Below are 27,910 nucleotides of genomic sequence, written 5' to 3' on the forward strand. Positions count from 1 at the left end.
TTCATAACACACCATATTCGAGTGACACTCATTCCATCAGCAGCAGCAGAGCACTAAAAATAGCTTGTAGCTGCACTGCTTGATTCATGAAGAATTAACATGTGCTCAGAGTGGGTGTTTTAGCCACAGAGACAAGACACAGGTCCTGCTGATCCTGCATTACCAAAGAAGAGAGGGGCTTGATGGAGTTAATGTTCCCAGAAGGACAGGGGGGTGAACCAGGGCCTGATATACTGGCAGAACCAGAGTTACCTTCAGCACTGAGCCTAGAGAGCACTGCCGCAGTGTGTCTGTCTGTCTGTCTGTCTGGCCAGGCCCAGGCATACTGGTGTAGTATCATCTGATACAACATCCATTACTGTCATTTATAGACAAAGAGGTTATCTGTATGGGCCTTCACTGTTCAATTTGCTTCAGCATGATGTTGATTTAATTATACAAATCAGGACTTGATAGCATGAATGGTGTTGGTGTGTTTTAGATCCGAAGCTGACATGACATGACACAGGCTTTCACACGTCTTTAGATGAATGGTCATTCCTGTCTATTGCATTTAACCTGCTAGCTTTTGTAGAGTGATATGGAGTGATATGAGCATGGTGTCAGGAGTAACAGCTCAGCTCAGCTGTAGTTAAGGCGGTAGAAGCAGGATTTTCAGACGTTTCACTTTTGTCACACTTTGATCATGTGTCTTTTTTGTTGTTGATGCAGCATTGGTTGGAGGTCACAAAGTGTATTGCCAAGCAGATGAAATGTAAGTATTTCGAGTGTCTTCCTGTTCATGCTATGATCATTCTGCCAATTGAGCAATTATAGTTATCATCACCATGGGGTCTCTAATGACACATTATGTAATTTGACTAATGGGCGGCAGGTAGCCTAATGGTTAAGAGCATTGGGCCAGTAACCAAGAGGTTGCTGGTTCAAATCCCTGAGCCAGCTAGGTGACAAATCTGTCATGAGCCCTTGAGCAAGGCACTTAACCCTAATTTCTCCTGTACATGGCTCTGGCTAAGAGTGTCTGCTAAAATGTAAATGTAATGATTGTGCATTTGAATACAGATGGTAGGAAGTTACTGTATTATGATTTCAACAGATCAAGATTCTCCATTTGACTGTGAGTATGGACAGAAAAGATGAACTGTCCCTCAAAAAAACTCAAATAAATCCTAGCAGAAGATAATCCACACTAAGGTCTCTCACCCACTCTCTTGTCTTTGCAAATCATCATGAACTGTGTCTTGCTAATTGTGGATACAGAGTTTAAGTGAGATTCCGTTAACCTAATCTACTGTATACTGTGCTATGATATGAAGTAAAGATCGAAACTCATTTTCATTTATGGTAATAATTTTTCAGTGTCACCTTCAAAGATTGCTTAATTAATGGGTTCTGTTTAAATTGAGTAGCCATTTGAAATGCTAATATGTTAACTGAAATGGTTTCATCAATTCATGTTAGCACTATGTTAGAACACTTTTGCAAGGTGGTGCTTTTAGAGCATTTTTTTCAGTTAATCATTTTAACTCTGACCATGAAATGTTCCTGACTATTTTGTTCTCCATTGCTGACTCAAGCCTTTGTCCCCCAGCCCAGCCTCCGTTCACCATGTGTCTCAGAGTCAAGTTTTACCCTCCTGATCCCGCTGCTCTCAAAGAGGAAATAACCAGGTAGGATTTTTTTGACGCTCAGCAAAGTAAAGAAATGCCAACAACCACTCCCCCAGCCACCACTCTGGGTTCCTCTAGTACAGGTATTCCCAAACTGGGGTACGTTTCACTGCCAAAAATAAAATGAAACCAACTAGTGTTCAGCGAAATAACAACACCATGTCAAATACAGGTAGCCTATAAAATAATTAACATCCAATCACATTAACCGTTACTCTCTCGCGGGAAACCTTCACTCTTGCGCAGACATTTAGAAACGAAACATGACAATTTGAAAAATAAGCCACGGGAGTTTTTGGAGCGAGAATAAAGACGACTTTCGAGTAGTAAGACATGTATAAAAGCAACAGATACCATGAATAAGAAGGGGCTAGAAGCGTCTTATATGGTGAGCTACCGAGTGGCTAGGACAGGCAAGCCCCATACTATTGTGGAGGACTTAATTATTCCTGCTGCCACGGATATGGCTGGGACAATGCTGGGGAAAAGGCACAAAAAACTATTGCATTATACAATGATATGGGCAGGGAACATGTAACGCTTTTAAAACATACAGAAGTGCGTTGGTTATCAAGGGCAAAAGTATTGACACGTTTTTTTAAATGGGGAGACAAGTTTAAAGTTTTCTTTACTGACCATAATTTTCACTTGTCTGATCGCTTGCATGATGACGAGTTTCTCACACGACTGGTCTATCTGGGTGATGTTTTTTCTCGCCTGAATGATCTGAATCTAGGATTACAGGGACTCTCCACAACTATATTCAATGTGCGGGACAAAATTGAGGCTATGATTAAGAAGTTGGAGCTCTTCTCTGTCTGCATTAACAAGAACAACACATAGGTCTTTCCATCATTGTATGATTTTTTTGTGGGCAAATGAACTCAAGCTTACGGACAATGTCAAATGTGATATAGCGAAGCACCTGAGTGAGCTGGGTGCGCAATTACGCAGGTACTTTCCAGAAACGGACGAAACAACTGGATTCGTTATCCCTTTCATGCCCTGCCTCCAGTCCACTTACCGATATCTGAACAAGAGAGTCTCATCGAAATTGCAACAAGCGGTTCTGTGAAAATTCTATTTAATCAGAAGCCACTGCCAGATTTCTGGTTTGGGCTGCGCTCAGAGTATCCTGCCTTGGCAAATCGTGCTGTTAAGACACTGATGCCCTTTGCAACCACGTACCTATGTGAGAGTGGATTCTCGGCCCTCACTTGCATGAAAATTAAATACAGGCACAGACTGTGTGTGGAAAATGATTTAAGACTGAGACTCTCCAATACAACCCAACATTGCAGAGTTATGTATATCCTTTCAAGCACACCCTTCTCATTAACCTGTGGTGAGTTATTCACAATTTTTGATGAACAAATAAGGTTTTATGTAAGATGGATAAATAAAGAGCAAAATTATTGATTATTATTATATTATTATTTGTGCCCTGTCCTATAAGAGCTTTTTGTCACTTCCCACGAGCCGGGTTGTGACAAAAACTCACACTCATTCTATGTTTAATACATTTATTGTATCGCTTTCAATGATGGCAAAAAAACACAATTTGAGTGTGCGCTGACCCTGGTGCTTTTACGCAGCTGGAGGTTGAATGTTTGAAGGGGTACGGGACTATAAACGTTTGGGAACCACTGCTCTAGTATAAAGAAGAAGTAAGGTAGAGCAGCTATGGTTTGGTGTATAAAATCTTTTAATAACTTTTGCCTTTTCAAAAGCAGTTTCAAAGTACCCTCTGCTTATCACCTTTTCTCATACTTTTCTTTTTCTCCAGAAGTGTTTGCCTGCTGAATGCACATACAGTATTTTTAGTTTTTCTAGTCATTATTGAAGGGCCTCCATAATAAAACAATTCTGAGCACTTTGTGTCTAAAATAGTGCGATAAATATTAAAAAGAGCCTTCCTAAGTAAGCTGGCGGGCGAGCCTGTTCTCAGAAATGTATGCTAAATTGGGAGGCTGTGTAGCTGGGCTGTGCTCTCAGTTGGTCTCTCTGGCCGGCTGTTGAGGGAAAGCAGGGAAGGAGGAGGACTGAGGGTCAGTGACGGCTAGCAGACTCCTCTAAATGATACATGATTAGCCCCCAGCTAGCTCAGATTGGAATCATTTTTGCACAGTTCTTCGCCTGACTCCCTCATCCCCTGTGCAGTCTGCAATGAGGTCACCCAGAAAAGCCTCTCTGTGCCCTCAATAGGGCCTTTAAACACCCTCTGATACGCTCTGATTTCTACCTCCTGATGATGACATCAAAGAAGCAAGTACAGTGCATTCGGAAAGTACCCCTTCACTTTTTCCACATTTTGTTACATTACAGCCTTATTTTAAAATTGATTCAATAGTTTTTTTCCTCATCAATCTACCCACAATACCCCATAATGGCAAAGCTAAAACAGGTTTTTGGAAATTTTTACAAATCTTTATAGAATTTAAAAATGGAAATATCACATTGACATATGTTTTCAGATCCTTTACTCAGTACTTTGTTGAAGCACCTTTGGCAGCGATTACAGCCTCGAGTCTTCTTGGGTATGACGCTACAAGCTTGTCACACCTGTATTTGGGGAGTTTCTCCCAGTCTTCTCTGCAGATCCTCTCAACCTCTGTCAGGTTGGATGAGGAGCGTCGCTGCACAGCTATTTTCAGGTCTCTCCAGAGATGTTCGATCAGGTTCAAGTCTGGGCTCTGGCTGGGCACTCAAGGACATTCAGAGACTTGTCCCGAAGCCATTCCTGCGTTGTCTTGGCTGTGTGCTTAGGGTCGTTGTCCTGTTGGAAATTGAACCTTCGCCCCAGTCTGAGGTCCTGAGCGCTCTGGAGCAGGATTTCATCAAGGATCTCTCTGTATTTTGCTACGTTCATCTTTTCCTCAACCCTGACTAGTCTCCCAGTCCCTACCGCTGAAAAACATCCCCACAGAATGATGCTGCCACCACAATGCTTCACCATAGGGATGGTGCCAGGTTTCCTCCAGACGTGACGCTTGGCATTCAGGCCAAAGAGTTTCAATCTTGGTTTCATCAGAGCAGATAATCTTGTTTCTCATGGTCTGAGAGTCATTTAGGTGCCTTTTGGCAAACTCTAAGCGGGCTGTCATGTGCCTTTTACTGAGTGGCTTCCGTCTGGCCACTTTACCATAAAGGCCTGATTGGTGGAATGCTGCAGAGATGGTTGTCCTTCTGGAAGGTTTTCCCATCTCCACAGAGGAACTCTGGAGCTCTGTCAGAGTGACCATTGGGTTCTTGGTCACCTCCTTGACCAAGGCCCTTCTCCCCCGATTGCTCAGTTTGGCCGGGCGGCCAGCTGTAGGAAGAGTCTTGGTGGTTCCAAACTTCTTCCATTTAAGAATGATGGAGGGCACTGTGTTATTGGGGACCTTCAATGCTGGACTTTTTTTTGGTACCCTTCCCCAGATCTGTGCCTTGACACAATCCTGTCTCGGAGCTCTATGGACAATTACTTCGACCTCATGGCTTGGTTTTTGCTCTGACATGCACTGTCAACTGTGGGACCATATATAGACAGGTGTGTGCCTTTCCAATTCATGTCCTATCAATTGAATTTACCACACGTGGACTCCAATCAAGTTGTAGAAACATCTCAAGGATGATCAATGGAAACAGGATGCACCTGAGCTCAATTTCGAGTTGTTTTGTCCTTAAGTGGTATTGTGTGTAGATTGATTAGGAAAATGTTTTATTTAATCAATTTTAGAATAAGGCTGTAACGTAACAAAATGTGGAAAAAGTGAAGGGTCTGAATACTTTCTGAATGCACAGTACGTGTGCAATTGAGTATGAGTGTGTTTCTTTTGTCTGTGTATCGGTACGTGTGTTTGATTATGTCTGTTACAATGTGTGTGTATGTGTTGAAAGGAGGCATACACACCTAGCCTGTTTCATATGAGGTGTTTGACATCTGATATTCATTACTGTCTAGGGATTCATTCACTTGGGTGTGATGAAATGAACATAGAATGCTGAATGCAGATAATGAATTGTGTGGATTGTGTATGTGTGAGAGGTTCTGATGGAGTGGGAGAGGGAGGGGAACAGGGGAGTGAAGGCTGAGGAAAAGAGAGATAGAGAGAGAGATTATGAGAGTGGCAGGGAGGGATAGACCACCTCATATAGTTGGAGGTCAGGGAGAGGAACGGTAAAAGGAGGGTAAATGATACAAATCAATGACATGTCATTTTCAATATTGTTTCCTTGTTAATCAAATACTGAAAGGATACTGTATAATATATAACACAATGGTTAGACCACACAATGAGGGAAGAGGATAGGGATTGTCACGTTCCTGACCTGTTTTCTCTTGTTTTGTATGTGTTTAGTTGGTCAGGACGTGAGCTGGGTGGGAATTCTATGTTGTGTGTCTAGTTTGTCTGTTTCTATGTCAGCCTAGTGTGGGTTCTCAATCAGAGGCAGATGGTAGTCGTTGTCTCTGATTGAGACTCATATATAGGAGGCTTGTTTTGTGTTGGGAGTTTGTGGGTGTTTGTTACCTGTCTCTGTGTTTGTGTTCTGCACCAGATAGGTCTGTATCGGTTTTGCACGTTTGTTATTTTGTAAGTTGTTTGTAGTGTTCACTTGTTCTTCATTAAACATGTTTAACACTAGCCGCGCTGCACTTTGGTCCTCTCCTTCACCCCTGGAAGAAAACCTTTACAGGGATGGGTAAAATATTCATTTCAATTCACGGCTGCCCTTCAACAAATCTACCGACAGCAGAAGTGTGAAAGGCAGATAAAAAGACAAAATAAATGTAGGGCAGAAAATTGGCAGGGTACAGCATCGGTGATTTACTGGTGTCACCCAGAGAGAGAATGCGAGGTTGTTTTTTTAACACATATGGCTCCTTAAGTGATATGCTATCAACTGTTGTGGAGCTGGTCTAGATTACAAAGTTACAGCCGAGCACACGTGTCTTTTCTCATTCACATGGGTTCTCCTGGACTTATTTTGGTGTTGGTTGTGTCAAGTTGGTGTCAGGGGAATCTGGGGTCCATTTGGTCGTCTCTCCAAATGGTCCATTAAACCGTTTCTTTCACATGTTACATTCACTTTCAGAATCTTTAAATGGGCAAACCTGTACAGAAACCATTGCTAACACCTGCATTGTTCCAGGTGTTAGTCTCAGTCTGCAGCCAGTGTAGCTGCATTGTTCCAGGTGTTAGTCTCAGTCTGCAGCCAGTGTAGCTGCATTGTTCCAGGTGTTAGTCTCAGTCTGCAGCCAGTGTAGCTGCATTGTTCCAGGTGTTAGTCTCAGTCTGCAGCCAGTGTAGCTGCATTGTTCCAGGTGTTAGTCTCAGTCTGCAGCCAGTGTAGCTGCATTGTTCCAGGTGTTAGTCTCAGTCTGCAGCCAGTGCAGCTGCATTGTTCCAGGTGTTAGTCTCAGTCTGCAGCCAGTGTAGCTGCATTGTTCCAGGTGTTAGTCTCAGTCTGCAGCCAGTGCAGCTGCATTGTTCCAGGTGTTAGTCTCAGTCTGCAGCCAGTGCAGCTGGTGTATCTGGCAGACAGTGCTGCTGTGTTCTGGGAGGCCCTGGTCCCATCTGGGTTCTAATTTGTAGGCTTGAACAGTAACACAGTCAGTCGACAATAGCAGCAGTTTGCCTCAGGACCTTTCCTACCAAACCCTGTCCCCAAAACTAATTTAAACATCCTTTCCCCAGAAACAGAAAGCACATTTTGTGCAAAATCTATAATTTTTTATTCAAAGCACCCAAGGGAATCTGAAAATCAACATTCTTTTGAGTTTGTCAGTGGTGATGTCTTGCCATGTTGTTGTTTTGCAATAGATCTCAAAATATGTGTCTGTAATATTGATGAATCTCATTAAAGTAGACGTGTGACTGAGTTTCATGACCTCTGACCTTCTTTCCCCTCTCTGTTCTGGTCACAGATATTTAGTCTTCCTGCAGATCAAGAGAGATCTGTACCATGGCCGCCTCCTGTGTAAGACATCGGATGCTGCCATGCTGGCTGCCTTCATCCTGCAAGGTACAGTGACAGGAGTTGACAGGCTGGATTTGCCTGCCCCACTCTCTGGACTGTATTTTCAAATTACTTTTCCCCTGCCAGTCACCCCACCATCGAGATAAATACCAGCCAGGAAAAAAATACCTGGATTATAGTGTAATCAGTTTGTAATGCAAATGATATGTCCTGTGGGTTTCTTACCTCTGTATTGACTGATCTCTACTGTATACTAAAAAGTATGAAATTAGAATTTCATGCAGACAACATGTGCACCGCCATACTAATTTACACTGTCAAACCATAGCTGACAAATAAAGATGGGACGGCTGATAAGTAAGATCAATGCTTTGAATGCATAAACATGAGGTTGTCGTGCTAGGTTATAAGGTCTTCAACATGATTATCAGGCATCTTGCTATCAGCACTATCGTTAGCTGTTTAAAATCAAAGCAAATTGTATTCGTCACGTACACAGTTTACAGCAGGTGCAATGAAATGCTTATGTGCTTGCTCCCTCAACAATGCAGTATTATTCAATTACATTATTCAATTACATTAACAGCAATAAAAATAGTCAAGTCCAAAATAACTATTAATAGAAGTAATAGGAGAGGTTGTATGCATAGTAATAATGGAATGTATTACACTGTATTTACAAATATAAAGTGGGTAGTGACTTGGTCACACAGTAGAATAAATAGTATATACTAGAACAGCAGCTTTGACTGTGTGTGTGCATGTCTGCGTGTGTGTTCTGAGTGTATGTTTGGGCGTACGTTAGTGTTTAAGGTTTGGATGTGTGGGTAGTCAGTGGAAATAATCTCTAAGGTGCAAATAGTCTCTAAGGTGCAGGTCTATGCAGGAAGACATCTAGGGTTAGCTGTTCAGCAGTCGAATAGCCTGGTGGTAGTAGCTGTCAGAGCCTGTTGGTCCGAAACCCAATGCTCTGATACCGCTTGCCAGATGGTAACCGAGTGAACAGTCTGTGGCTCGGGCGACTGAAGTCCTTGATTATCTTTTGGGGCTTCCTCCGACACCCTCTGGAGTAGACGTCCTGCCTGGCAGGGAGCTCGCCCCCAGTGATGTATTGGGCCGTCCTCACCACCCTCTGTAGAGCATTCTGGTTGAAGGTGGTGCAGTTGCCGTACCAGGTGGTGAAGCAGCCGGTCAAGACGCTCTCGATGGTGTAACTGTAGAACTTCTTGAGGACCCGTGGGCCCATGACGTATTTCTTCAGTCGCCTGAGGTTGAAGAGGCACTGTTGCGCCTTCCTCACAACGGTGGTTGGTGTGATTGGACCATGTCAGGTCATCTGTGATGTCCAGGCCAATGAACTTGATGTTTTTGACCCTCCCCCCCTCTGTTTCCTGTAGTCCACGATCAGCTCCTTTGTTTTGCTGACATTGAGGGAGAGGCTGTTTTCCTGGAACCACTCTTGACAGGGCTCTGACCTCCTCCCTGTAGGCTGTTTCATCGCAGTCAACGTCAGGCCCACCACCAGTGTGTCATCGTTAAACTTAACGATGGTGTTGGAGTCATGCGCGGCCACGCAGTCGTGGGTGTACAGGAGGGGGCAGACCACACACCCCTGGGGGGCCCCCCATGTTGAGGGTCAGCGTGGTGGAGGTGTTGTTGCCTAACCTCACTACCAGGGGCGGCAGGTAGCCTAGTGGTTAGAGTGTTGGGCCAGTAACTGAAAGGTTGGTGGATCGAATCTCTGAGCTGACAAGGTAAACATCTGACGTTCTGCCCCTGAACAAGGCAATTAACCCACTGTTCCTAGCCTGTCATTGTAAATAAGAATTTGTTCTTAACTGACTTGCCTTGTTAAATAAAGGTTAATAAATAAATAAATAACCTGGGGTCTGCCTGTCAGCAAGTCCTGGATCCATTTGTTCCTTGAGCTTAGTGTCAATGGTGTTGAATGCTGAGATGTAGTCAATGAACAGCATTCTCATGTAAGCATGGAGTTCACACACAGTAGACCCTCTTAAAACAGGCAGGCTGTATGTTTGAGGGGTACAGCGAGCGAGCCAAAGTCTGCAGAAAGTGCAGTATCAGGTCCCTTGGCAGGTGCCCTTGCTCTGTTCAGGAGGGGCTGCTGTTGAATTAAAGATGTGCTGCCTGGTCACCTCCTTGTCCTCGCTCGCTGGGGGAAATAATTGTCAGGGACTTCAGTGCTGCATGAAGTCACAACAGCAACCCTGGGCCAGTTTAAAATGTTGTCATTTCAGAGCTCTGCTGCCTGTGATCCAACACATGGAATGATGTGGATATTATACATATTACTGTATATACTGTATGTAACCATGTAGGGTTAGAGTGTGGTGCTGTGAAATGGTATATCATTTCATGAACATTTTTCTATCTCTGTGTTCCAGCTGAGATTGGGGACTATGACCCTGGGAAACATCCTGAAGGATACAGCTCTAAATTCCAGTTCTTTCCAAAACATTCAGAGAAGCTGGAGAGACGAATCTCAGATATACACAAGACAGAATTGATGTAAGGACCAATCCACTGTTCCTGGGTCTCTCTCAACCACTCACACATGCATGCACGTTCATGCATACACACAACATTCAACCTATAAGACAACTCAAAGCACTTACAAGTGATTCAACTTTTATAGCACTATTCATTTAAAATAAATCTCAAAGTGCTGTAATTGTTATCGTCTTGGAGACTAGTTCCTTCACCCTTTTCACAAACATTTGTTTCATCAAATGGAAAATCTTTTAAAGCTTGCAACTAGCAGAAACAGGTAGTTAGACTGGCTAATGTCCCTCTGTTATTTAAGGGTTTTATAGAAAGCAGGGTTGAGATGGTGGAATTGTCTTGAGCACACAAATGAGTACTACCTTTCATTAGTACAGTCATTAGTGTACTAATGATCTGGTAGGGAGTGCAATGCAACACACCTAATGAAGTAGGAGAAGGTAGTGTGCACACAACGCACACACACAAACATGCACACGCATAACTTTCTCTGCCAGCAGGTTAGGAGATTAAGCATCACTGAGGGTTTCTTCATGATGATACACAGGTTAGCAGATTAAGCATCACTGAGGGTTTCTTCATGATGATACACAGGTTAGCAGATTAAGCATCACTGAGGGTTTCTTCATGATGATACACAGGTTAGCAGATTAAGCATCACTGAGGGTTTCTTCATGATGATACACAGGTTAGCAGATTAAGCATCACTGAGGGTTTCTTCATGATGATACACAGGTTAGCAGATTAAGCATCACTGAGGGTTTCTTCATGATGATACACAGGTTAGCAGATTAAGCATCACTGAGGGTTTCTTCATGATGATACACAGGTTAGCAGATTAAGCACCACTGAGGGTTTCTTCATGATGATACACAGGTTAGCAGATTAAGCATCACTGAGGGTTTCTTCATGATGATACACAAGTTAGCAGATTAAGCATCACTGAGGGTTTCTTCATGATGATACACAGGTTAGCAGATTAAGCATCACTGAGGGTTTATTCATGATGATACACAGGTTAGCAGATTAAGCATCACTGAGGGTTTCTTCATGATGATACACAGGTTAGCAGATTAAGCACCACTGAGGGTTTCTTCATGATGATACACAGGTTAGCAGATTAAGCATCACTGAGGGTTTCTTCATGATGATACACAGGTTAGCAGATTAAGCATCACTGAGGGTTTCTTCATGATGATACACAGGTTAGCAGATTAAGCATCACTGAGGGTTTCTTCATGATGATACACAGGTTAGCAGATTAAGCATCACTGAGGGTTTCTTCATGATGATACACAGGTTAGCAGATTAAGCATCACTGAGGGTTTCTTCATGATGATACACAGGTTAGCAGATTAAGCATCACTGAGGGTTTCTTCATGATGATACACAGGTTAGCAGATTAAGCATCACTGAGGGTTTCTTCATGATGATACACAGGTTAGCAGATTAAGCATCACTGAGGGTTTCTTCATGATGATACACAGGTTAGCAGATTAAGCATCACTGAGGGTTTCTTCATGATGATACACAGACTTACCACACTGATCCTTCACGCTCTCCCTCAGGACTCTGAAGGTCATGTGATTGAGGCCGCATGGATGATGGTTTAGCCATAATGAATGAGCTATTTATCCTTCCGCAAGGCACTTCTCCTTTGTTTAAACCATAATTAGTATGAGATAATGTGCTCTATAGAAATGAAAATACATTGAAACATGGATCAGACATTTTCACTTTAGCTCAGAGGTGATTTGAAGGTTCTTTAATGTTTGTTGCCATTACTGAGTGCTTTGTCTACACTGAAAAAAGGTGCTTCAGTATCTAGAACCTAAAAAGGTTTCTTTGACTGTCCCCATAGGCGAACCCTTTGAAGAACCCTTTTTGGTTGTAAGTAGAACCTTTTTGTTTCCAGGTAAAACTATTTTGGGTTCCATGTAGAACCCTTTCCACAGAGTGTTCTACATGGAACCCAAACGGGTTCTACCTGGAACCAAAAAGGGTTATCCTATGGGGACAGCCGAAGAACCCTTTTGGAATCCCGTGAACTGGGCATGGCCATGGAACACACTTTATACTGTGGAAAGCATGGAGGATGTGACTGTACCCAAATGAGTGTAGTCTGAGGTTCATAGATATAGGAGCTGTAAGATAATTATAGATAAGATCCTCTACTGCACTCTAGTGGATTGTTCACGTCTCACCACCAACAAAACACCTGTCCAACATGCCTGGCTGTGGAAAATATCCTTGGAATGCTGAGGCAGGTGCCTATTTAGATTTTTTGAGTGTATCAGTAGTTCAAGCCAAAGGGTCGCGGGCATATCTTGATGTGTTTTTTCCATTGATTGTGCTGGAGGTCAGGCTGATACTCACGTTACTCCATTGCTATTGGATGTTGAATGGTTGGTGCTTGATTAAATGTTAAATTTGTAAAGGCATTTGTAAAGGCATTACATTTGTAAAGGCATCTAGGATGGTTGACACACTATCTGCATGTCTGGCCATGTATCCAGATCTCTGTGGTCTATTCAGCATCTGCTAGCTCCGTCTGGTGATCAATCCTCTGTGTAAGGGGAAGAGTTTTGTCACTGTTAATATTATTCAGGCACTTTACCTTTACTTGTTCTTTTCATAGACCTGGCTGTATTGATGTTAAGTATCTTAATCAGACATTGATGCCATATTTGTTGGTGCTCTCTCTCAGTGGCCAGACACCTGAAACATCAGAGCTGAACTTCCTCCAGAAAGCCCAGATGCTGGAGACATATGGTGTGGATCCTCATCCATGCAAGGTGGCCAATTCTCACACACTGCTGCTTCAGTTTAAGACATTTTCATTTAAAGACCCTTTTTTCCCTCTACTTGAGCTTTGAGGTCTCTCTTGGTAGAACGGATAACAACTTTCTAAAACAAATAGCAGCATATACAGTTATGTAGTATGTTCAGTGCGTGTGTGTATTTGATACAGGTATATCGAGTATGTATGTATGGTGCCATTATGTAAAACACTTTATTCTGTTTCTGACAGGATGTATCTGGAAATCCAGCCTTTCTTGCCTTCACCCCGTTTGGATTTGTCGTGCTTCAGGGAAATAAGAGGGTTCATTTCCTCAAGTGGTGAGTAGAATGATTTCTCCTCTAACCCTAAACCAAAATACCCTATCTTGTTATACTGTCACAATCAACAGAGTGTGTCCATCTGTCTCTCTCCTCCTGACCAGAGGGCCAGAATGCATACAGGACTTACAGGAAGGAGTCTCATTATCTTAGCTAGTCGCTACCATTCTGGGCATATGATTCCACAGCCTGTCTGTTCAAAATCAACTTCTTTACAGATTGGATGCTTAAGAGAAAAACATGTTTTCAACCACAACGCAGAAATGTTCATGCATGCAGCAGTGGCTATAAGAATCTTCAAAGACATATGGATCAATGCTGAATTCTATTCCATACAGCTCCTCTCTTTAAGCCAGTAACCCACTATTTTGGGTACTGTAATAGTTCAATATGGGTTAGATATAGAAATCCCACCACCTAATTCAGTACCGTATGTCTGTAATACTTACTAATTCTGGCCAAGTAGACAATGTGAATGTTACAACATGTTACAATATTTATGGCTGCTTTGTTGGTTTTACCCATCCCATGTCCCCAGTTTGCCTGGGATATTATCAGAAATGTGTTCTGTCAGACAAACATGGAGCTTTTTGTGTGATCTGTTAGTGGTTGTGAGGACTTTTTAAAGAGCCTCAGTGCAGCCGGATGTGTGTGTAACTATCCCCTTTCCTTGTGGGCAGGAATGAGGTGACTAAACTGAAGTTCGAGGGAAAGATATTCCATATTTATGCAAATCAGAAGGAGGTGAGAGCATTAATTATTGTTGTGTGTTGGGGGGTCAAGCAGAGAGAGCAGCGCAGCAACATACTGTGCCTGTTCTATGCCCATTATACTCCATGATCTAGTCATACCACAGACCAGTGTGTTCAATCAACAGCGGTAGTTACACTAATGACTCTTGACTCTTGAAACTCTGAGATAAACTGTCAGTTTGTTTTATTTTCCTGCACATTTATTTCTAATGTGCAGGACAAAAAGATCATCTTGACATACTTTGCACCAACACCAGAGGCCTGCAAGCACCTGTGGAAATGTGGAGTGGAAAACCAAGCCTTCTACAAGTAAGTGTTGTTCTTCCTCTAGTCTGTAGCTACACACTGTACTCCAGTGTATCTGTGAGAGTGGTCCAAAGGGGGCTCTCCTCTCACCCTGAAGTGTCCTTCTCAGAGAGGGGATGAGACGCGTGGCAACGGTGACCTATTGTGAGTGTGCACTGGAGTGAGGCGGTGAACACCCCACTGCTCCTCCAGAGAAATGAGTACTCCTTCCGTCTCAGCCATGACTGATTGTATGTCCTCTACCCACCACCTCTGGGAGGAGTTAAAATATCACCACCCCCTGCAGCACATCAACACAATCACTGGAGAGAGTGTTGTAATGGATGAGGGTGACAGGGAATGATGCTAAGGAGCGTGTGGGCTGAGAGAGTGCTCAGGTGATATAAGGACACAGAGGAAGGGGAGGGAGAAGAGGGAAATGGGGGAGGAAAGGGCAAACGTAGGGCAGCTCACAGCACACAGCGAAATGGAATTAGTATGATGAGATTTCCGGCTATAGGGCTGTAGATCTCAGTGGGGACTGGTGGATTTTCAGGGACGCCTGGCTCATTGGCACAGAGTTTCATACTGCTGTAATGAAAGCCATCTGTCTATGAGGGCTACATCCCACAGAAACAGACACATGCACATCAGGCACACACCACACATTTATAATTCAGGGCACCATGATCTTTTATGTAATTTTCCCATAGTTATAACTAAGCTATGTCTTACATATAGTATAAATATGCTAATATGTCTTAGATATAGAATAAATATGCTATTATGTCTTACATACAGTATAAATATGCTATTATGTCTTACATACAGTATATTATTACACACAGGCAGTTAGGAAAGCTAAGGCTAGCTTTTTCGAACAGAAATGTGCATCCTGTAGTACTATCTCAAAAAAGTTCTGGGACACTGTAAAGTCCATGGAGAATAAGAGCACCTCCTCCCAGCTGCCCACTACTCTGAGGCTAGGAAACACTGTCACCACCGATAAATCCACTATAATTGAGAATTTCAATAAGCATTTCTCTACGGCTGGCCATGCTTTCCACCTGGCTACCCCTACCCCGGTCAACTGCCCAGCACCCTCCACAGCAACCCGCCAAAGTCCCCACCATTTCTCCTTCACCCAAATCCAGATAGCTGATGTTCTGAAAGAGCTGCAAAATCTGGACCCCTACAAATCAGCCGGGCTAGACAATCTGGACCCTCTATCTAAAATTATCTGCCGAAATTGTTGCAACCCCTATTACTAGCCTGTTCAACCTCTCTTTCGTATCGTCTGAGATTCCCAAAGATTGGAAAGCTGCCGCGGTCATCCCCCTCTTCAAAGGGGGAGACACTCTAGACCCAAACTGTTACAGACCTACATCTATCCTACCCTGCCTTTCTAAGGTCTTCGAAAGCCAAGTTAACAAACAGATCACCGACCATTTTGAATCCCACCGTACCTTCTCCGCTATGCAATCTGGTTTCAGAGCCGGTCATGGGTGCACCTCAGCCACGCTCAAGGTCCTAAACGTCATCATAACCGCCATCGATAAGAAACATTACTGCGCAGTCGTATTCATCGACCTGGTCAAGGCTTTTGACTCTGTCAATCACCACATACTTATTGGTAGACTCGACAGCCTTGGTTTCTCAAATGATTGCCTCGCCTGGTTTACCAACTTCTTCTCTGATAGAGTTCAGTGTGTCAAATCGGAGGGCCTGTTGTCCGGACCTCTTGCAGTCTCTATGGGGGTGCCACAGGGTTCAATCCTCGGGCCGACTCTCTTCTCTGTATACATCAATGATGTTGCTCTTGCTGCTGGTGACTCTCTGACACACCTTTACGCAGACGACACCATTCTGTATACTTCTGGCCCCTCTTTGGACACTGTGTTAACTAACCTCCAGACGAGCTTCAATGCCATACAACTCTCCTTCCGTGGCCTCCAACTGCTCTTAAACGTAAGTAAAACTAAATGCATGCTCTTCAATCGATCACTGCCCGCACCTGCTCGCCCGTTCAGCATCACTACTCTGGATGGCTCTGAATATGTGGACAACTACAAATACCTAGGTGTCTGGTTAGACTCTAAACTCTCCTTCCAGACTCATATTAAACATCTCCAATCCAAAATTAAATCTAGAATCGGCTTCCTATATCGCAACAAAGCATCCTTCACTCATGCTGCCAAACATACCCTCGTAAAATTGACCATCCTACCGATCCTCGACTTTGGTGATGTCATCTATAAAATAGTCTCCAACACTCTACTCAACAAACTGGATGCAGTCTATCACAGTGCCATCCGTTTTGTCACCAAAGCCCCATACACTACCCACCATTGCGACCTGTACGCTCTCGTTGGTTGGCCCTCGCTTCATACTCGTCGCCAAACCCACTGGCTAAAGGTTATCTACAAGTCTCTGCTAGGTAAAGCCCCGCCTTATCTCAGCTCACTGGTCACCATAGCAGCACCCACTCGTAGCACGGGCTTCAGCAGGTATATCTCACTGGTCACCCCCAAAGCCAATTCCTCCTTTGGCCGTCTTTCCTTCCAGTTCTCTGCTGCCAATGACTGGAACGAACTGCAAAAATCTCTGAAGCTGGAAACACTTATCTCCCTCACTAGCCTTAAGCACCAGCTGTCAGAGCAGCTCACAGATTACTGCACCTGTACATAGCCCATCTATAATTTAGCCCAAACAACTACCTCTTCCCCTACGGTATTTATTTATTTATTTAGCTCCTTTGCACCCCATTATTTATATTTCTACTTTGCACATTCTTCCACTGCAAATCTACCATTCCAGTGTTTTACTTGCTATATTGTATTTACCTCGCCACCATGGCATTTTTTGCCTTTACCTCCCTTATCTCACCTCATTTGCTCACATTGTATATAGACTTATTTTTCTACTGTATTATTGACTGTATGTTTTGTTTATTCCATGTGTAACTCTGTGTGGTTGTATGTGTCAAATTGCTATGCTTTATCTTGGCCAGGTCGCAGTTGCAAATGAGAACTTGTTCTCAACTAGCCTACCTGGTTAAATAAAGGTGAAATAAAAAATAAAGAAATAAAATAAAATATTGCATGCACACATCTCCCAGGAGGACTAGGCACTAGGCCATAATACATGACAGTCACCCTGACCATGGCATGGTTTCCAGTCCAACCTGGGCTTAGAGAACCAGATAGAATATAAGAAGGCTGGAAATAAAGAAGCCCATTGTATGTACTAAAAGTGAGAACAGCAAAGTGAGAATATGCTGTGATGCTGTAGGAGAGAGAATAGGATCAGTCCACAGACTCCTTACAATGTAAAGAGTAAAAAGTATTAACAGCTCCAAAACTTCACCCCTCTTTTCTTTCTTTCCTTTTTCTTTCTTTCCTCTTCCCTTCTTTTCCCCCTTCATCAGGCTGGAGAAGTCGAGTCAGGTGCGGACAGTGTCCAGCAGCAACCTGTTCTTCAAGGGGAGTCGTTTCCGCTACAGGTATAGCCAATTGTGACAGTGAATAGAGGGCACAGCAGAGAGCCCACAGCTGTGCTGTAGAGCTTGTCGCTTAGGAGGGGACCTTTACCTGTGCCTGACACCTCACACAGTAGGCTAGAGGACACAGACGGGACAGTGTTTTAGTTGCAGGTTCCATTTCATTCTTTTCATATCTGTGAACACCAAAGGGCAAGCGGCGGGAAAAATAACTGGGCATGTGAAACCTTTTAAAGGTTTTAGAGTTATTGTGTTTCACCTGTTTTATAGTTATTGTGTTTCACCACAATATGAACTAGAAATCTAAATGTTCAATGGTTTCAAATGGTTTCAAATGATTACAGGTGAGTCCAGTGTGTTATGATGAAAGGTTCAGTTTGTGTTTCAACCTTTGGTTATTTGTTTGATATTGCAGTATTGTCTTGAGACAGTGATTGGGTTAGAGAGTGGGTTCACCAGGTTAATCTAATCTCAGTTCCCATGTACTGTACTTATGCTTCTCACTGAACTGCTGTCAGTGTACTGTGTGGCACCAGGGTGTGTGTGTGTGTGTGTGTGTGTGTGTGTGTGTGTGTGTGTGTGTGTGTGTGTGTGTGTGTGTGTGTGTGTGTGTGTGTGTGTGTGTGTGTGTGTGTGTGTAAGTCTGAGCCCAATTATTGTGCTCTATTGTAGTGGACGAGTAGCGAAAGAAGTGATGGAGCAGAGTGCCAAAATCAAACGAGAGCCTCCAGAAATACACAGGTAATATCAATGCTATCCACTAGATGTCAATGGGGGCAGTGTATCATTTCAGATTACAAATATGGGATGTGTGTGCATGTGTGCCTACGTATGTGTGTTTGTGTATGTGTGGACATGTGCATGTTGTGTGTCTCCACAGGGCTGGCCTGGTTCCCAGTAGAAGCTGTCCGTCCATAACTCATGGCCCGCGCCTCACCAGTGTTCCACGCACCCGCCGGAGAGCTGTCCACATATCCATCATGGAGGGTAAGAGTTTGACCTGACACTTGACACACTAGTCCCCTCAGTCAAACCTGGCACTCAATAACAATCCCCTCAGGATTGTGGACAGTAGGGACACAGCTCTGTCAGTTTTCTGTAGCTATATGAACATGTACGGTAGACTGGAGAGTTGTGGGAATGTGTCGCAACGCATTAGTTTGGATCTGTGGTTTTAAAAGTCATCTGTGGATAATTCAATGGAGCAATAAAAGAGGGGAGGTTGTTAAATCCAACGAGTTTTAAATGGATCAGGTTCTTGCTCCTATTTGGGAGCCTGTTATCCCCCTCCCCAGAACACACACGCATATACACACACTGTAACCTGAGCTTGACCATGTCCCGGCTTGTGGGAGTGTTGCAGGTTCTAAGTCGCATGTGTGTGTGTCACTCAGGCTGCTCTATTTCAGTGCCAGCTCTCAGCGCTGGGCGTGTGTGTGAGAGTGAGGGGTACAGTGCCAGTACAAAGGCAGTTGGTGCAGCCATCAGTCAGTCCACCTGCCCTGGGGCCTGGGCTCTGAGCCTGCAGGTGGGCCTGCTCCTCCTCACACACAGTGATCTGACCTGCCTTTGTCCCTGAGGCTAACCTTGCAGGCTGACACTGCAGCATGGGCTTGGGTGAACAGGAGCAGCATGACTGAAGGTCACTGGTACCTGTCCTTGTCACAGTTGAGTCCCTGCCTGCCTCCCAGTATGTACACCTGGCTATACGCAGGTCTGGCTCTAGGCTGCTTGCAATGAGTGAGAGGGTCTGGTGCTGCATGTCTCAGAGAGCTATGAGAAGTTCTCACCCATCACCCATCACCCATCACCCCCTGCCTGTGCTGACTGGCTGTCTTACAGTAGTATTAATACCCCTGCTGAAAATAGCCAGGGCCTTTCTCTCCATGTATGTCACTGCCCTGGGTGGGGCCTGAACAGGGCCAGCGCTGGCCGTCGGAACACTGCTAGAGCAGGACAGTGGCTCTCGCTAGCCCTCATACTGCCAGCCAAGACAGCAGCCATCAGTCTAACACACATAGTGAGACCACCAGGGCTCTGGGACAGGGACCACCAGGACTGTACAAAGACACACATGCTTTGAGCTCTAGAAGACGCCATCATGGTAAAGTGTCTGATCCGCATCACCACCCGGGTGAACGTCCACCTGCGGATGATCAACCACTGCTACCGAGATGTGAAGGTGCGCGTGCTGAGCCTGGGACCCCGGATGCTGGGAAAGGCCCTGGGCGTTCTGCCCCTCTACCCTGCCCTGACTGGGCAGGAGCCTGACAGCCTCTCCCCTCTGCCTCCCCCCATCCTGCCTGGCACCCCTCTGCCTGACGGCCAGCCCGACAGCCGTCCCCAGTCCAGCACCCCGACAGGTAACCTCATCAGCACCATCCTGGAGTGTGTGTTACACAGTTACCAGCTCTCTCTGTGTTAAATCACTCCCACCACATCAATGTTGACCGAATGGAAATGGCACCATGCATTTGATGCTGTTGATGTCTGATCCTCTAAATCATATGGTCCTTGGTGGTCCTTTGTGAATGGAGTGTCTTTTGGTCTATTTTTCTTTGAGATGTTGGTTCATTTATCCTTTTGTTGGTTTAGACGAAGTCTTGAGTTTATGGGTCTCATTATTCTGGTTGTGGTGGTTGAGGTACAAACTAATGAGCTGATCCTGGTTTGTTGTTGATTTGTGAAGTTATGATTTGATTTTGAATTCAATATATTTTGAATTATATCTTGGCCTTTCAAGGATTTTGATGTCCTTTGCAAAATATATTGTGCAGTCAATTGTTTGTAGGTTGCATTTGGCAATCTGCCCTGCAACCAAGCATATCCTATGATGTACTGAAGGAGATTACCAATGAGTAAAGATGGCCTCTCACTGCCACCCACTTCAGAGGCACCCTGCTTTTGCTTTGACAGAATCTCAGCAGTCAGCATGGTTTAACAGAGCTGGCTTAATCTCGATTTTGTAATTCCTTGACAAGGATTTTTTTGGCCTATGGATGAAAAGCACACGTATGAGCATTGACATACGCCTCATCTTCAGGAGATATGTTAATCCCTCTGCCTCTATGAAGGTGTAATATTGCGGTGGCTGTCTGAGGAATGGAACAGTCAGTGCAAGCTCAACCCTTTCTCACCCGCAGTGACGTCTGTCCTTCAGCTCTTATAAAGAGAATATCTAGATACTTTTGTTTGCATGTCCTTTAGGTATATTCAAAAATGCTGCTTTTGCTTTTTACAGGGTAAGCATGTGATCACCAATGAGCTAGCAACCTTTAATGCATCCAAAAGCTCCCGCTAGGCTACCCCAGAGACCAATACTGTGTCAGAAGTTATTTAGGAAATCATGACAGTTGAAAATGAGAGCAAAGGGAATTCAATTGACATGGGACATTACTTGAAATATTTATATGTATTACTATCTTGTGGATTATGATATTCTCCCCGTTATTGCATAGGCCTGTTTACTTCACATGTTGTGGTCATTTTAACTCCCTGTTAGTAGGTTGAAATGAGCAATACTTAGTGTGTGTTATTATCGTCCTGTACTTTGACTTGAAGGCCTATCAAGAGTCCATATACAGTACATAGGCCTATATTAGCTTCTGACTGAAAGATAAAACGCACACCCACTGTGACCTTCAAGGTTTAGACCTGGGAGGGCTCAGAGTGCCGTGGGACTAATGAACGAGCTGCTAAATAGAATGGAGCATGTGTTTGTTGATCTATCTATATGTCACTGGACATTGCCCACTCATCAGACCTTCATCTAGATCAATGATCCAGTCCAGACTCATGTTCATATGATCCACCATTAAAGCAAACAGATTGCATTATGTTACTGTATAAACACACTGATATGCTCTCACAGGATTGAAGCTATCTCTTATTAGACATTAGCACTGCAGTATTGTGTGTACTGGAAACCCCCTCTCACTCTGGGGATCTATGATCAGGTTTCCCTTCTCAGACTGGTATGACTGGAGCCTGAGTGTCTCATGCCTGTAACAGACCTCTTTACACCCCGTTTATGAACTCCTCTATACCTGCTGTACCAGTGTGAACACTAGATAGTCTGTAGATACATCTCATGTCAGTGGTCTGTCGTGTATGCATAGTGTGTGGATAGTGTATGCATAGTGTGTGGATAGTGTATGCATAGTGTGTGGATAGTGTATGCATAGTGTGTGGATAGTGTATGCATAGTGTGTGGATAGTGTATGCATAGTGTGTGGATAGTGTATGCATAGTGTGTGGATAGTGTATGCATAGTGTGTGGACAGCTGGAGTCTGTAGCCAACTCTACTGGTATGTTTTTATTTCTCCTGAGTGTTTCTGTTTCTCTCTTCCCTCACCCTCCTCGCCCCGCCCCCCTGCCCTGACAGGTCTGGAGTCGTTGCGTGACAGTGCCCACTCTACGCCTGTGCGCTCTGTGTCCCATGGGGACTCCTTCATGCCGCGCTCCCGCAGCCTGGCCACGAACGCCAGCGAGGGCTCTGCGGTGATCTCTGACGAGGCCTACAGCCCCTCTGACAGTGTGCTGCCCACCCCCGTGGCAGAGCACAGCCTGGAGTTGGCCGTGGCACGCCAGGTCAATGGAGCCCCCTGCAGCATCGAGGAGGAGAAGGAGTCGGAGGCGGGCACCCCCTCTGTGGGGGAGGCAGGCGACTTGACAGACAGTAGAGCGGCGGTAGAGGGTGCAGGGGGTGCCTCGTCGCTCAGCGAAGTGGAACAGGTGAATAAGTTTGTTTTAAGTGTCCTCCGTTTGCTCCTTGTGACCATTGGACTCCTCTTTGTCTTGCTCCTCCTCCTCATCGTCCTCACCGAATCCGACCTTGACGTTGCATTTTTACGTGATATCCGCCAGACCCCCGAATTTGAGCAGTTCCATTACGAATACTTTTGTCCCCTCAGGCGGTGGTTTGCCTTCAAGCTCCGCTGGGCGGGCAGTTTGCTCATTAACAAATGAGAGAGAGTGAGGCCATAGAGTGCGTAAGCCCATTCGGGGGTTTGAGAAGACGATTAAGGCTCCGGAGAGATGGAGGGCAGCCCCGTCCCAACCATGAACCCAGCTTCTCTCATGATACTCCTGCTGACATACACCTCGGACCACTCCTGGAATCACTGTGCCAGGAGTTTCTCTCTCTCTCCCTCCATTTTGAGTTACTCCCCCTTTTTTTCCCTTTACGTTAGTTTCTTTTTTACAAAGCCAGAAGACATTTTTGCATTTCTTTTTATTTCAGGTCATTTCAGGTATTTTATTTTTTCAAAAAATATAAACAAAAAAATATTAAACTGAAATCAAAGAACTGAAGTATTTTAGAACGTTACTTTTTAGGAAGTAGACATTTTGTTGCAACGAATGAAAGTTGCCTTCATTTACTATTTATTGTTTGGAACATAAAACATTTGCATATGGGAGGAATATGTTGCAAGGATATCAGGAAAGCCACCAAGTCATTGAAATGGTTCAGAACGAAGTGAGCTAGATACAGTTTTGAAAACATCCATCCCAATCAATACATCTTTAATGATTTTCATTGGATGGCCATCAATCAGAACACCTTATGTGAGGGAAATTAGAGCAATGTGCATTGTGTCTGTCTGTCAAAGTGCAAGTGATTGAAATTGAGTAAGTCAGGATGATTACCAAATGCCTTTTATGAAGAAAAAAGTAGATGACATGAAGACCGTTTTGAATTTGGCGGATTGTTTTAAAGTTATAATTTAGTGGAAATGCAACTACTGTATGTGTTTAAAGTAGAAACTGTGAAGTTTTATAAAGGATACAGGATAAACCAGTAACCATGGTGTTTTGTGACCCCATTGTGTCAGTAGCTGTTAGAAGTGTTGATGATCAACCTCATGGAAACACTCACTAGCACCAATAGGACCAGTCTAGGTAGATGTGCAATACTCTTATTGTTAAATACTTCAGTACTTTTGAATGAGTGCATTTGTTTTGTCATATTTCTTAATTTAGTTGTGTCTACATGTCTTTATTATGTTAAGATCTGATGAAATTTAAGGATTTCTTTGTATAAAGAATTTATGGTTTATTTTAGTTACATATCAACCTTGCTCTTAAGTTTGTGTATATCACACTACAATTAATTGTTAGCATAAGAATTACAATGATGTACTTTTTGTACAAAGTAGTTTGTTTCCTAATATATTGACAGTTTTTCCATGTATATTTTAACAGAACTGAAATGTTATTTTGTTAATGAAGATTAAATTATACATTTTTTAGCGCTGTGTTTCAAGTGAGGTCTAGCATTTATGGACATATTGGAAGGGGGGTTTAACTCAGAAACAGGTATTTTATCCAGATCCACTGACTCTCCACAGATCACACCTCTCTCACTCCACCAGCAATGAAAAATCAGTCACTGTATGCACGCTTTTTAGAAGTCAATACAACTATTTCCAATGCCCACTATGGGCCAGGAAGGCACAACAGATGGTGGAGGAACAATACATATTTTAGAAAGTAGGCTGGACTACAATACCAACAGAAAAAGCATAGTCAGTCCAAAGACATGCCTGTAAACATCACAACAAATGCAGATAGTCAATAGTTTTCCAAAGTTTGAGTGGTGACTGTACAGACTCTTCTGCCTCATAGCTCAAATGAGCAATAATTCTGCTGTCATGGCTGCTGGATTCTGGGTAAAATCTGTTTTTGTGTTTTTGTCTACCTCCTCTACTGTACCTGGTGCAGGTGTGAGTGTGTTTGTGTGTTTGTATGTAGGAATGTAACAAACTTCAAGATGATAATGTGAAGTGTTGACAGAAAAATATGGTCTTATTTTTGAAAAGGGAGAATAAAAGAGAGTGATAAGTAAGAGAGATTGGAAAGAAAGAGATTGAGTGAGAAAGAGGTACACGGGACGTCAGAAGAGGTAAGCAATGAGGAACTGGTGAGTGACCAGCCTCACATGAAAGTGGCCGGTACAAGTATAGTCAAAGGGGAATGCATATGTGAGCACTTGGTGCTTGTGATTCAATTGGCAGTACAGCCATGCCTGTTTTGGCCTGTTATTTAACACCATGACCTCCATACAGCTGATCCATCCTCTGATCCCCCAGCGGTGCTGTTGCCTGCTCTGCCCTGGGGAACCCAGCCTGGGCCCATGTAACCAGAGCACTGTAGCCCCTGGCCCTAAGTGTAGTCTGTCTCCCAACAGCACCCTGCTAGTTGAGGTAGACCCAGCAATGAAGACACTACAGCATACTGTAGTGCTATGGCTGGGTGTCTACTGTATTCATAGCCATTTCAGTTCTTAACCCTCAATCAACCGGGTGGATCCCAGACATCTGTGGTGATAAATATCCATGTTTATGGCACAGGGGTGGTAAAAGCAGCCCTTAGTAGCAAATCTGATGCAGCAACCGTTATATACCGTATAAAGGCAGAAATCCCTGAGTCAAATATGCATGCTCTCTATGCTCGTATACCATGCATGCACTTCCAATGAACAACAGATACAAGGATGGAGGATGACTTGAAAGGTTGAATTTGTCTGTACCTGGACGGGGAGTGTAGATCCGATATGCAAGATAACGGTACTGTTTCATTGTTTTATGCATTCATATTTCCTATTTATTACTTGCCTAAAGCTAAATACTGTAAAGGTCAACAGGACAGTAGGCAGAGTATGTTAGTGTTACTTCTTAAATGTCAGGGAACTGGAAGAGCTAAAAGGGAAATGTCAATTGATGGTCTACGTTCGTATGCATTAGCATTATGTAGCTTCAAATGTCTTTCCAAGCATGCACCAATTAAGGCAGCATCATTCAATGAGCAATAATCAGTCAAACTGTAAGAGCAAATGGACATAGAAATGTAAACAGGAGTCTTACACTGGACATTGTGCTGTTGGTTTTTGCAGTGTCAAAAATCTGTCTACTGTCGCTGTATCTACAAAACCAACAAGAGCTCATGGTATGCTCCTTTTCCTTTTTTATAAAAACAGTAATAATGTGAAGACAAATGCAGTTATCATTATTCTTAGTATTTACCACATTTTATAGTGTTTCTTTCATTGTTAGTGCTCTTGTTGGGATGTTAGCCTTCAGAGTTTTGTTCAACAGTACTTCAATGTGACCGAAGCGTCTTTCCCTGTGCCTGGAATCTTTAGTACCTAACAGCTCTGCATTTTACAAAAGGGGCAAATGAGTGAATGGACATAGACATATATTCAGTGCATCCTCCTCATAAAGTATGGACGAACCTTTCATTTCACAGACTCAAAGGGAAAACACTGCTTGCTGTGTAGCTTTGACTTCTCATGCTGTAGATGTTGTGTTAATATAGGGTGGTGGTTACTGATCCCATGTCATGTTTATGGTCAGCACTTATGGCAGCGTGAGTCATCTGTGTGTCTGGGGGAAAGTTCTGTAGTTGTCTCCACCTGTATCTGTCTGTACAGGTATGTTGCCTTTGAAAAACCTTGAAACTATACAGTACCTTTGGTCTGGTGATGTCATGTTTAAATTATTTTATTTGACTGATCTCTATTGAGAACTGGCTGTAGTACTTGTTTGTCTGGTAGGTGTTTCAGACTCTTGCTGGTAGTTTGTTAAACAGTATGGAATTGTTCTGATGTTATCTTTGGACATCTGCTATGGTTTACATGCAGTATGTTGGCAATCATTCTGCAGTTAAGTTTATAGGACAAACTACATTAATTTCAAATGACATTAATTTCAAAAGTCAATACACTGGCCATACACAAAGTCTGAACTGGAAACCACAGGCTAATACATAACATTGACTGGCTATTATTCTGATAAAAGGAGGTGCAAGATATTCTACATATGATGGCTGTTTGCCAGTGACATGAAGAGTAAACAGTAGCCAAGCAAAAAGGACAGCTTGAAAAAGAATATGCTAGTTTGACTGCATACAAGGTAAATGGCATTGAGCGGTCTTTTCCTGAAGGTCCCCTTTACTCTCACAGTAATACTACTTAACAAGTAGAGGGCAAACAGAGCAGCTGAGGGAGTTAATAAAATCACTCATACTATTGTCACCTTGTAATATGCTTCTACCCCCTCACCAGCTCCCAAGCAAACAGACGCTCACACAGCCATGCATATACATGTAAATAAGTGTATATGCATACCAGTGTCTGTCGGCATGTCTTATGTATTCTGCATCTTTCCATGTCAGGACTGAAGGTTGCTGTTTATTTACGTAATATATGAATATACAAATATATACAAATGTATGTGCCAAATCCAGTCCTTGTTCAGTCTCATCCATTCCGAACCCATGTTTGTACTGTAGGAAACCTTCTGTACAACACAGTATAAAATATTGTTTCTCTCTGATAGTCCCTTGTAACTGGTGCCATTAAACTACTCAAACTTGAAATAAACATTGGATAAAAATGTAAAGTGGATTCTTGTGGTTTATGGCTCTTCACTGCACATTCCCATCAATGCAATTAAAATGTCAAATGTTGTATAATCTTTCCATGAAAACAGTATGTCTCCGATAGATTTTCTGAAAGTTCATACTATACTGACGTCTAAAGGAAACCTCTTCATATTGCATGTTTTGGGGGTAAATGGCAGTAAGTACAGTATTCGAAGTAGGTGTTCAAGACAACAAAAAATCAACACAATCTCTCAAATGAGCTTTGTTCAGGTGAAAGCAGGTGAGCAATATCACATTTAGGAATCATATTTTCAGGAGCCTTTATTAAAAGTGGAAACCTTCACAGCTGAAAGGATAAAACTAAGAAATATTGTTAAAGAAAAAAACAATGATAAATAGACAGACTGGAAGACAAAGATAACGCTGTAGAAAAATACACATTGTGCAAAAACAGTTAAAATGTAACAAGTAAATCATTTACAGTAAATTGTAAACAAAATGAGTCAGTCTCAAATGATGTACTGTTGCCTATGACTACGATTGTTTTGCTATTCCACGGAGTCCCTCTGTTGGACTCCAGGTATACACCTACAGTGCAGAAAAGGCTGGTTTGAGGAATGACCAGCTGTTGGTCTGTGGTGTGGGGAGGGCCATGAAGCTGGGGCTCCATCCCACTGGGGGGGCTGCTGCTGCTGGCCTTGAGCCTCGT

At 43.4% G+C, this 27,910-nt stretch overlaps 1 protein-coding gene across 9 annotated transcripts in view; it reads left to right on the forward strand.

Annotated features, from left to right (window-relative positions):
* The window catches only part of LOC139540481 (FERM domain-containing protein 5-like), a 123,842-nt gene extending 96,624 nt beyond the window's left edge, over window positions 1-27,218 (forward strand). For 3 of the 9 annotated variants that reach the window (XM_071344336.1, XM_071344339.1, XM_071344343.1), the window contains 13 exons: window positions 712-754; window positions 1,097-1,117; window positions 1,592-1,670; window positions 7,582-7,679; window positions 10,040-10,163; window positions 12,865-12,952; window positions 13,189-13,277; window positions 13,958-14,021; window positions 14,247-14,338; window positions 17,742-17,816; window positions 18,486-18,554; window positions 18,694-18,800; window positions 22,199-27,218. In XM_071344336.1, coding sequence (XP_071200437.1) covers window positions 712-754; window positions 1,097-1,117; window positions 1,592-1,670; window positions 7,582-7,679; window positions 10,040-10,163; window positions 12,865-12,952; window positions 13,189-13,277; window positions 13,958-14,021; window positions 14,247-14,338; window positions 17,742-17,816; window positions 18,486-18,554; window positions 18,694-18,800; window positions 22,199-22,782 — 1,533 coding nt within the window. In that variant the 3' untranslated portion in view covers window positions 22,783-27,218. Of the gene's footprint in view, window positions 1-711; window positions 755-1,096; window positions 1,118-1,139; window positions 1,195-1,591; window positions 1,671-7,581; window positions 7,680-10,039; window positions 10,164-12,864; window positions 12,953-13,188; window positions 13,278-13,957; window positions 14,022-14,246; window positions 14,339-17,741; window positions 17,817-18,485; window positions 18,555-18,693; window positions 18,801-22,198 lie in introns of those variants that run through there. The other 6 variants (XM_071344340.1, XM_071344341.1, XM_071344344.1 and 3 more) reach the window with 4 other exon arrangements.
* The last annotated feature ends 692 nt before the right edge of the window (window positions 27,219-27,910 follow it).

This window comes from Salvelinus alpinus, chromosome 15 (assembly GCF_045679555.1).
Source record: "Salvelinus alpinus chromosome 15, SLU_Salpinus.1, whole genome shotgun sequence".
Taxonomy (NCBI): domain Eukaryota; kingdom Metazoa; phylum Chordata; class Actinopteri; order Salmoniformes; family Salmonidae; genus Salvelinus; species Salvelinus alpinus.